The 11,106-nt window shown below is 43.6% G+C and overlaps 1 protein-coding gene across 4 annotated transcripts in view; it reads right to left on the reverse strand.

Moving 5' to 3' along the window:
- The window catches only part of WDR90 (WD repeat domain 90), a 57,403-nt gene extending 50,914 nt beyond the window's left edge, over nt 1–6,489 (reverse strand). For 3 of the 4 annotated variants that reach the window (XM_078152608.1, XM_078152607.1, XM_021006788.2), the window contains exons 1-5: nt 6,362–6,489; nt 4,668–4,759; nt 3,967–4,143; nt 2,936–3,059; nt 2,050–2,220 (exon numbers count right to left, since the gene is read on the reverse strand). In XM_078152608.1, the coding sequence (XP_078008734.1) occupies nt 2,050–2,220; nt 2,936–3,059; nt 3,967–4,143; nt 4,668–4,759; nt 6,362–6,371 (574 nt within the window). In that variant the 5' untranslated portion in view covers nt 6,372–6,489. Of the gene's footprint in view, nt 1–2,049; nt 2,221–2,935; nt 3,060–3,966; nt 4,144–4,667; nt 4,760–5,322; nt 6,284–6,361 lie in introns of those variants that run through there. The other variant, XM_078152606.1, reaches the window with a different exon arrangement.
- Nucleotides 6,490–11,106: the final 4,617 nt, after the last annotated feature.

Genomic DNA, 11,106 nt, shown 5'->3' on the forward strand with positions numbered 1-11,106 from the left:
CGAGCTTTAGGGATATCACTTTGGCAGCTGAGTGGAAGAGGAACTGGAATGGGGAGACTTGAGGCAAGGAAAGCAACCAGAAGGCTACTGCAAGAATCCAGGTATGAAGTGATGGGGGATGAGAGCCCATACTAGGGTGGTGGCTGTATCAGAGAAGTCTACAAAGGCAGAATCAACAGGAGGTGGTAATGAATGTGATATCAGGGGTTGAGAGATAATGAGGATTAAGGAAAACATGTAGATTGTGAGGCCGGGTGATTGGGAAGACAGTGGTACCCTTGACAGTAACAGGAAAGCTGAGAAGACAGAAGGGTTTTGGGAAAAGATGATTAGTTTAGTTTTGAACAGTTAAGTTTGAGATCTCAATGGGATATCCAGATCAAAATACCCAAAAAGCAATTGGAAATATAATTCTGGAGGTCATGGAAGTCAATGATCACCAAGTGAAATACAGAAAGAGAAAAACAGGACTGGGACAGAAATCTGGGGAATACCCACCATTTGTCAAACTGGATGAAGATCTAGTAAAAGGAACTGAGAAGCAGTAGTCTGATAGGTAGGATGAGAACAGGAGAGTAGCATCACAAAAAGACAAAATAATATCAAGAAGTGTCCACGGTGTCAAAGGTTGAGTGGTCAAGAAGGATGAGGATTGAGAAAAGGCCATTAGATCTGGTAATTAAGAGACCACTGGTCACTTTGGAGAGAGCAATTTTAGTTGAATGATGAGGTCAGAAGCCAGACTGCCGAAAGTTAAGAAGGCAATGAGAGGAAAAGGAGTGAGGGTATCAATTGTAGACGGTTTCCTTGAGGAGTCTGGACATAAAAGAAAAGAGAGACGTATAATTATAGTTACAGGGGATCACTGGATCAAGTGAGGATTTTTTTTGAGGATGAGGGAGACATGGGCATGTTTGCAAGCAAAAGGGAAGCAGCCTGTAATAGACAAGAGATGAAAGACAAGTGACAGTGGGGATAACGGGAAGGAAGACACTACTAGAAAAGGTGTAACTGCATCCCTTGCGCATGTAGAGAGGATTGCCTTGACAAGAACTACCTCTTCATGTGACACAAGGGTGAAGGAAGAGAAAGTGGAACAAGGCATCTGAGAGATGTGAGATGAGGAGAGGAGAAACAGAACTCTCAGCGAATGGGTTTAATTTTTCAGTGAAACTTAAGATAAGGTTCTTAGCTGAGAGGCTGGAGGAGTGGAGCTTGAGAGATCTGAAAGGGATGAAAAGGTCTGGAAAAGCTATTATGGTGAATAGGATAGTGAATCACTTAGGGAGGTACAAAAGGACTGCCTTGCTGTAGTGAGGGCCCAGTTGAGATTATGTAGAAGTTGTGACTTGTTCATACAGAGCTGGAATTCAAACCCAGACTCTCTGACTTCAAACCCAATGCCCTTCCTAATACATCATGTAATGGTTAAGAGATCACTGGTGGCCTTGGAGAAATTGAATTAGAATATAAAGGATGAAGATCAGATTACAAGGAGTTAAGTGGGTGGAAAAGAAAGGAAACCAGCAAATATAAATTACTCTAAAAGTTTGGCAGTAAGATGAGACAGGAGGACCAGAACATAAGGGAAACAGCAGGGTTTAAGCAAGTTTTAAGTTTTTTAAGATAAGAGTAGATTTCTGATCAAAATAATGATCTACACATTGTATTCCAAAGGACTCATGATGAAAGATGCTATCCACCTCCAGAAAGAGAACTGATGAACTCCTGAGTGAAGACTGAAACATATTTTTTTCACTTTACTTTTCTTGCTTTGTTCCTCCACAAATGTTCTGCGTGACTTCATATGTATAATAGATATCATATTTCTTAATATGTATAATGGGTATCATATTTCTTGCCTTCTCAATGGAGAAGGGAAGATTTGGAATTGAAAATTAAAACAAAACAAAAATAAATAAGATAGTGTAGATCTGCGTATGTTTGTAGACAAGAAGAGAAGAAGCAAGTAGAGGAGATGAGAAAAGATAAGTTAAGGCATTCAACTTAAATTCCCTAAGAGCCACTCTCCTGGGTTTGACTCTTCACCTGGATAAAAAGACAGGTCACTGGTATAGATATTTTTCACCAGCTGATTGGCACAGAGCTTGATACCCTTTACGTGGCTGTAACGTCGATTCAGATACATCATTAGAATTAACTGGAGATCAAGCTGAAGGCAAGTCCATCGCACATAGTTGGGAGCTGCACCAATAAGGTCTGGAAATTAGAAATACCCAGGGTCAAATATTAAATTTATCATGATCAGAACCTCTTACGGAAATAAACAATCAATTTGCAACACCCTCCTACAGGCTCATCAAGACTATCCTCTTAAGTCAGTCCTTTCTCCACAACGACCCAGAAAGAATGAATTAGAAAATTCAAGGAAAGAGGTTTACTTCTTAATCTGACTTCAGTAACAGGCCATATTATCTACTATTCTGCCCGCAAACAGGTCCTTTCTAATCCCCAACGCATATTCCTTCCCTCCTCTCGTTCTTTCATTAAGCCACCATTCAGAAACAACCATCAAACACGCAGATTGGCAATAGGCCCATTTTGCTCAAAAGAGCACTTAGTTCATCTAATTCCTGGGCGTAAATTTCTCTTTACTAAGCTGGAAACACTTCAGAAGCTACCCTACTCAGCATCACTGAAGAACTCTAGCTCCACCTTTTGTAATGACATCTCAAAGCCTTCTGTCTAGGCTATCAGCCTAGTGTGGAGGAAAGAGCACTGGAGCCAAGAGAACTGGAACTGAATCCTGGCTCGGCTTCTTTCTAGCCATATCACCCTGGACAAACCATCACCTCTATGATCATGTGCAACATGACACAGCAACACTGTATACAGAAAATCCTGGATAAACCTTAATGCACTATGTAAATATGAACTAGTATAACATGAACTTTCAGGGTGCTCCTGGACCAACCTGTCTTAGAAGTCTTCGAAGGCCCTGTAGCTTCTTCATAAATGAAAGGGAATTGAAGCCAGGTAGACGTGGACTTGAACTCCTTAAACAGGTTGGAGAATGAGATTCGAATCACTTGGCTATCCTGAGAAGAGAGATATATAACCCAATCAGGAGATGAGGAGGAAAGAGATCATACAAATGGGAAAAGGACCCACATGTACAAAAATATTCATAGCAGCTCTTTTTGTGGTGGCAAAGAATTGGAAATTGAGAGGATGCCCATCAACTGGGGAATGGCTGAGCAAGTTGTGGAATATGAATGTAATGGAATACTATTGTGCTATAAGAAATGATGAACAGGCTGACTTCAGAAAAACCTGGAAAGACTTACATGGTCTGATGCTGAGTGAAATGAGCAGAACCAAGAGGACTTTGTACACAATAACAGCCACGTTATGCAATGACTAATATTGTTAAACTGAACCCTTCTCAGTATTACAAGGATCTAAGACATCTCCAGAGGCCTTGTGATGGAAAATGTTGTCCACATCCAAAGAAAGAACTATGGAAGTTGAATCACTATCACTTATTTTTACCTTCTGTTGAGTTTTGTTTCCTCTTTCTGATGGTTCCTCCTATTGGTTTTAATTTTTACTTACAACTTCACTCATGTGAAAATATGTTTAATAGGAATGTAAATATAAAGCCTATATCAGATTGTGCACCATCTTGGGGGGGAAGAGGGGGAGAAAAATTTTCAACTCAAAAGAATATGGAAGTGATTGTTGATAAATCAAAATAAATTAATAAAATATATAAAAAAAAAGGAGAAGAGGAGGTAAAGGCAGAAACGTTCAAGTGACTATAAAAGAAAGGACAAATTGTCTTGGCCATTGGGAGGCTACATTCTCGCCCTCTGTCCCTTCTCATTCTTCTGTAATATCACTTTACATTTTCACAGCAAGGTTATCTATCTCAAAATGCTTCCATATCTATTAATTCATCTGAATAACATGAGAACCATATAACAAAATGTGTCTCACACATACCTCAGTAGTCACATCCAAGTGGACAACAAAGTACTTCATGGGAATAGGCCTGAAAAGTAGGTAGAGGTACCGCCCTGTCAGTCCCAGAGACTGGGTGCTAGTTTTGGGAAGCTGAATAAAATTGCCAGCAGGAATGGCACCACAAATACGATAAACTGTTGCCTTCAGTGTCTTATCCTAAGAAGAGATGTCAGCCAGATAAAAATTAAAATTGAGTTTATACCTCAAACAGCAAAGTAGACAAGAACCAACTTGGGAAACCATGACATGCAAGTGAATTGCATCTAAGTGAGAAAGGGTTCTGCGAAGTGCCCAGCCTCACTTTCTCCTCCAGAACCATCTGGGTGCAGTGGCCAGATATGGTTCAGGACAAGTGCAGATAGCCCAGGATGCAGTGAGGGACATTGGCCTTTTCAAACTAAGGTCTTCAACGGATCTCAATTTCACTGAGGCAGAGCCCATTAAGTGATTAAGGCTTAATAAGAAATGGGGCAAAGAATGGCCTCTTCAAGAAAAAAACAGATCCAGGAGGGGAAGACCCTCAGGATTTCTGGCCAAAACAGAAACAATTGCTATTTACGTTCATTCTGAGCCAATCAGGGCCCAAAGTGAATAGCTCCTAGGGAGTTCCCAGCAGGAAGAGAGGGTGATTTTGAATTCACAGGACTCAAGGATAAACAGCCAAGATATGGACAGATTACCATAACAGCAGTCACATCACCCTCCTTGGTGGACCTTTTCCATTCTTCTACTTTCAAGTGTTTGAAGACATTCAGAAATGGATGTTGCCACACTGACAAGAAAAGTCAACACAATGTCAATGCCTTGGAATAACCCTCTCCTCCCTATAAAATGATGGCTGATCCAGTGAAATAATGTGATATAGTGTTTGGTTCATGGAGTTAGGAGGCATGGGTGTAGTAGACTCCTGCTCTGATACTGGCTGTGTGACTACAGGCAAACAAATAACTTCGATTTTCCAAGCCTGCTCTCTCTTCTATAAAATGATAATAACTGCACTACCTACCTCAAGTGGGTAATTATGAAAAAAGCATTTTGTAAACCTTAAAGTGCCATAGAAATAATGAATTATTACTATCGATTCTCAGAGGATCTAGACTACGAGATTTCACAAACTCAGGATGTTTGTTCAGAAATGTTCAAACCATCACCAACAATAAACATTTCTTAAATAGCTACTAAGCTCAAGGACCTGTACAATGCTTTGGAGATATGAAGATGAATAAGACACAGTCTCTAGTTCCAGTCCAGCTGGGCCGGACCGAACCGGGGAACAAACCTGGGACCTTTTAGCCCAAAGGAAAAGCCCTAGCTCCTCCCTACCATGCAACTCACTTGTCATTCGAAGCTCCTTCAGATCTGGAATTCAAGAGCATTGCTTGCTGTTAGCATTCATTATGTGACCACCCAGATATTACCCCTCTGGGAGCTTCAGTTTCTCCATCTCTACAATGATTTAATAAGCTGCCCTATGACCTCTCCTCCTTTCCAAACAACATATGGACAACACTTTCTTTACCACCTCCCCTCCTCAAAAAGCCGGGGACACTTTCAAACTTTGGTGCCCTTGTTCCCTATATAGTTCCCTGTACTTGGAAAGCCTTCCCTCGTCTTAAAATACCTACTGAGCTTTTACGGGTCAACTCAAACACCACCAACCCAGCAAACTGTCATGATGTCTACCTCCAGTCTTAATGACCTCTCTCCACCCCCCTCTTGGAGTCCACTCAGCACTTGGTCTGCACTCTCTCATGAGCTTATCGTGGATTATTTAGCATTATAATCATCCGTTAATGTGCCCGACCGGGGATGTTAATTTTCCTAAATTTTGTAATCTTTCCCAGTGAGTGCGCTGTGTTCTATACAGAATAAGGACTTTAAAAATCTCCAATGCACTCAAATGAATCTAAGAGCGAGTCCATCGACGACGTCACCTAAGGGTCCGGAAGTCATCCCCTCTGACTTCTTCGTTGGATGCAGGAGGAAACTGAGGTCCAGAGAGTGAGTGGAAGGGCCTGGCCCAGGGTCCCACAGCCCCCCTCAATCCCCATCCCCCCACCAGGCTTTCCCGGAGGAGGGGAGACAAGCACCAGGGGGGTGCTGGGACCAGATGGCAGCGGATCCTCAGGCCGCTGGGGGTCCACACAGAGCCCTGGGTAACCCGGCAGAGTCCAGCTGGGCCGGACGGAACCGGCAGGAGCCGGAGACCGAGCCCCGAGAGCAGCAGAGCAGCCCCCTGGGGAAGGCCGGGGCCCGGCCGGGCCTCTCTTGGCGTCAGGCTCCACCCAGCTCTAGCGACTCCGGAGTTTGGACACTCCCTGCCGCCCCAGCAGGCGCCCACGCCGCTCCCGGAGCCTCCCGCTCCCTCCACTACCTCGGGCCATGGCCGCAATGTTCTCGGCTGCCCCGCAGGGTTCCCGCCAGGTTCCGGCCGCTCAACCCTCCCGCCACTGCGGGCGCCGAGGCCGCCAACCCTGACGTCTTCGGGCACGCAGCGCGGTTGCCTAGCAACCGGCGCCTGCCAGGACTCTCTGCGCAGGCCCTGCAGTTCCGCTATGGAGGCCGGCCGCCCCTCCGGAGCAGAGGGGGCGCGGCTAGAAAAGGGACACGTTCCTGACGCGTCCTCGGCCCCCACCTCTCAGTTTACTCCGGCCTTGTGTCCTGGAAGCCGAAGTCCTGAACCGAGAGTCGAGGATGCGCACTTAGCGCCCTGCTTCCCAAGTCCTGGGCCAAGGTGGTCATGACCATGGACGATCCAAGTGGAGCGTCATCCTATGTCCCCGCTGGAATAGGAAAACATCTGAATCAAACCACATTTGCATTCACAGAGTAGTAACTGACCTAGAGAGTTGGAAGAGACTGAATGAGAGCAAGGCCCTGTCTTTACTTTCTATTTGTGTTTCCAATACTTGGCATAGTGCTTTGCACAATAAACTCTTACTAAATACTTTATTTACCTTATTCCTTCGTGCATTCTTTGTCACAAAGCCAGCTTGTGGCACAGCAGAGCTACAACTCACCTCTTCTTGTCTGTGGTTCAGTCGAATCTGACTCTTCATGACCCTATTTGGGGTTTTCTGGGCAAAGATAATGGAGTGGTTTGCTGTTTCCTTCTCCAGCTCATTTTACAGGTGAGGAAACTGAGGCAAATAGGGTTAAGTGACTTTCCCAAGGTCACACAGCTAGCCAGTGTCTGAGGCTGTATTTGAACTCATGAAGATGAGCCTTCCTGACTCCAGGCCTAGGTGTTCTATCCACTGCTATACCTAGTTGCCTCCCTTCTCCTGCCTTAATGTTCACTCCACTTGATCTTGGGTGGCAGTTATTAGCCTGAAGTCCCTGACTTGTGAGTTTTTTTGTAATATATTGTGATAACTATCTTTTAATATAATTAATTTCTTTTATAATCTTATGTATTTAAATGTATGCATTTAAAAACATTCTGAGGGCAGCTAGGTGGAGTAGTGGATAGAGCACCAGCCCTGAAGTCAGGAGTACCTGAGTTCAAATCCGGCCTCAGACACATAACACTCACTAGCTGTGTGACCCTGGGCAAGTCACTTAACCCCATTGCCTAGCAAAAAAATAAAATAAAAACATTCTGAGAAGGGGTCCTTAGGCTTCCCCTGGTGACCAAAGGGATCTATGCAGGGCGGTGCTAGGACCAGATTGTAGCAGCTTCAAACAATTGTTAAATTTTCAATATGAGTATGTATGATTCAGATATTGGCAAAGGTTACAAATCAGAACTTGATTTTTTTTAATTATCTAGCCTTAAGGAACTGATGGAGAAAATGTTAATAATGTAGATTAAATTTAAAAGTGTACTATGGACACTTTTTTGCTTTTGTTTGTTTGTTTTTACCAAAGAGCCTATTAAGCATTTACTAGCATTTCCCTGATTCCATGACACACATAAAAAGCTTGACAATCCTTGATTTAGGAGCTTTTTAAAGTATGGGCAAGGATCCCCTCAGCCTGCAGATGCTCATTTGAAAATAGCTAGATTTGGAGTAAGAAAACCTCAATTCTAATAGGACTCTGATACTTATTATCTCATCTCTCATTCAAACCATTTCCTCTTTTTGGAACCAAGTTTCTTTATTTTTACAATCAGGGGGACTGGATTTGATTATCTATAAATTCTTTTCCATGTGATTCAATGTCATGGGGTAGGTGTAGGGAGATGGGCTCAGAATTAAACAGGGGAGCCCAGGGTTCAAGGACATCCTATGTTCCTGGAAGTCCTAATCCAGGTCTGGGGAACCTGTGGCCTCGAGGCCACATGTGGCCCTCTAGATCCTCAATCGTGGCCCTTTGGGAATTTGTTCCATGAAGTTTGTATTCAGTCAAAGGGCCACACTTGAGGACCTGTGGGGGCCACATGTGGCCCCCAGGCCATAGGTTCCCCACCACTGTAATCCCTTCACTTCTTATAATTCTATAAAATGAGGAGATTCCGTTTCTTCCATGGAAATTAGAATAGGTAATCTGTTTAAAGTGCCAGTTAGACTTCAGCCATTTATAAATAAAATCAATTTAGAAAGCTTAGGATTTGGGTCCAAGTTTCCTCATCTATAAAATAGGGATAGTTAATAGCACCTACCTCCCAACGTTGGTCTTTTTGTTGTGAGGATCAAATGAGATGATAATTGTAAAGATCTTAGTACAGTGCCTGGCACATTAAGAGCTATATAAAGTTGGTTATTATTATAATTGCTAGTATTATTATATTGAAAGTTTTCCACAATCTAGCCACCAGTGGAATAGGCTACTTTATAAGAACGGGTTTGCATTTGGAGATGCTGCTGATTCCTGCTTAGATAGTTGTTGGATTAAAGACCCTCCAAGTTTCTTCCAGCACAGATTCTATGATAACTTTCCAGTGTTTAGGCAGGGCCCCAAGCAGTCCATACCCAAGAGCCAGTCCCTTCTTTCAGAGCATTACCTAAGTTGACCACTAGATGGCTCTACAGAGCTCTTGCGGGCTATCAGTCTGCTGTTCCAGTGCCCAATTCTGACCCTGACCTCTCCGATTGGTGTCCACTTCCTCCTCCCAAGTGGTTATAGTCATTTGCATAGGATTATAGTTGTAGAGTGAAAGAGTCATGAGTCTTCCCTTTCCTCATAGGTCAATAATGTTTCCTAGTCAGCAATCCCTCCCTCCCAACATATTCCCTCCCTTCCTTCTCAAGTGGTCAGGGCCAGGCACGAGTTAAGAAAAAATGGAGTGCAATGAGGAGCCCTCACTGTCCAAATCTTTGATTAAAACTTCATTGTCTTGAAAGCCTGTGTTACCGAGGCAGGTTGGTCAAGCCTGGGAGCCAACCCTCTGTCAGAAACATAGCAGCCATTAATATAGACTATCTAAAATTAGCTGTATCCTTGGAAAGCAAAGACCTTAGGACACAGGCAGAGAAATTTTGCTTGGGAGGGGGAAGGAGAGAGTGTACTTCCAGACTCCTCCTTTCCCAGTAAGGTCAGGCCCAGGAGAGCACAACGTAAATATGGGGGTTGGGGGTGAAGTACAATGCTTAGCAACTTTGCTGCTTCACAGTTTTGCCTCTAGCAGCCTTGAAGGGTGTTGGAAGTACCTAAGCAAAAGCATGCCTTAACTATTCAATTCCCTGCCCTCTTTTCAAGTTCCCTCCAGGGTTAATGGGAAAACGAGGTCAAATACATCTGATTTTAGAAAGGATTTGGAGACAAGAAAGTTGGCTTAGTTAGATCCTAGGAAGGCAGAGACTCAGTACAACCTCAGGCTGAGATAAGTACTAGACCAACTTCTAGAATTTAAATGGAACCATGAACTTTTTGCTTTCCCAGTCCTCCTTAATCTTAGTGCCTTCTGAGATTATGTCCAATTTATCCTGTCTATAGCTTTTGTAAATAGTTATTTGCATGTTGTCTTCCCATGAGACTGTGAACTCCTTGAGAGAAAGGAGTACTGCTGGGGTTTTGTTTGTTGGTTTGTTCTAGCCTTTCTTTGAATCCTCGGCACTCAGCAAAATGCCTCACGTGTATCTGACTTTTGTTGGTGGTTAGATGGAGAATGGAGGAGTCAGGATTATTCAAAAGACTTTGTTCATATTAAACCAAAGAAAGATGAAGGGAGAAATCCTTGAAGACCCTAGTTAAAATCTCTGCTCCAACATATACTGGACTATATGACTATAGGCAAGTCATAGACTCTCAGTCTCGGTTTACCCATCTACGAAAAGAGGATGATAATACTTGAATACGCCTCACAGGACTATAAAGAAAAAAAACACTTTGTAAATGCTAAAGTATTATAGAAACAGTAGCTGAAAGCAGTTTCCTTCCAGGACTCCTAGATAGAGGACATTCTGCAAGTCTCTCTCAAAACCCAACAGTAGTTTCATTAAGAAGGTAAAGGGGGAACAAAGAGCCAATGGCCCAATGGATAACAGTCTGACTACGGATCAGAAGAAGGTAAAGGGGAATGCACTTGGTAGCCATAAAACTGATCCCATCAGCCACCTTAGGAGGAGAGGCAAGTGAGTGATAAAGAGAGACCAGGGCAATTGTATTATTCCAGTCCTGGTTTCTAGAGAGACCACCAACCAAGCTGGCTGTGGACAGAAAGACATCTCTGGGTCTTGTCTTTGCTCAGTGGCTGTAGTAGCCCAGACCTCCCTGCTCCCCACCTCTCTGTCTGTGGCGAAGAATGTTCAAAGGGAACATGGGGGTAATGGGGTGAGGAAACAAAGCTGCAATCAGCCCTGAGATGTTCCTTCTCCATAATGTTGAGGCAAGGCTGGGGGAAAGCACCTTGCTTGGGAGGTGATGAGGAACCTCCATTCCAGGGAAGGAAATACTAGATAAGTCTTTTTCCAACCTGCCCTGTTCTACAACATAGATCATCATGGATACACAGGGTTGAAGGGCCCCCCACATTCAGGAAGCTACCCTTTGGGTTGAGAAAGCAGGGAGTGCTAGAGAAACCTGAGCCAGCAAGATGGCCCTTACTTCCTGATTCCAAAGCAAGGGTTCTTAACTTGGGGACCATAGACAGACTTCAGGGGGTCTGTAAACTCAAATGGGAAATATATATACATATATATGTTTTATTTTCACTAACTTTTAACTGAAGTTTAG

Source organism: Phascolarctos cinereus, unplaced genomic scaffold (genome assembly GCF_003287225.1).
Source record: "Phascolarctos cinereus isolate Bilbo 61053 unplaced genomic scaffold, phaCin_HiC Scaffold_4;HRSCAF=312, whole genome shotgun sequence".
NCBI lineage: Eukaryota > Metazoa > Chordata > Mammalia > Diprotodontia > Phascolarctidae > Phascolarctos > Phascolarctos cinereus.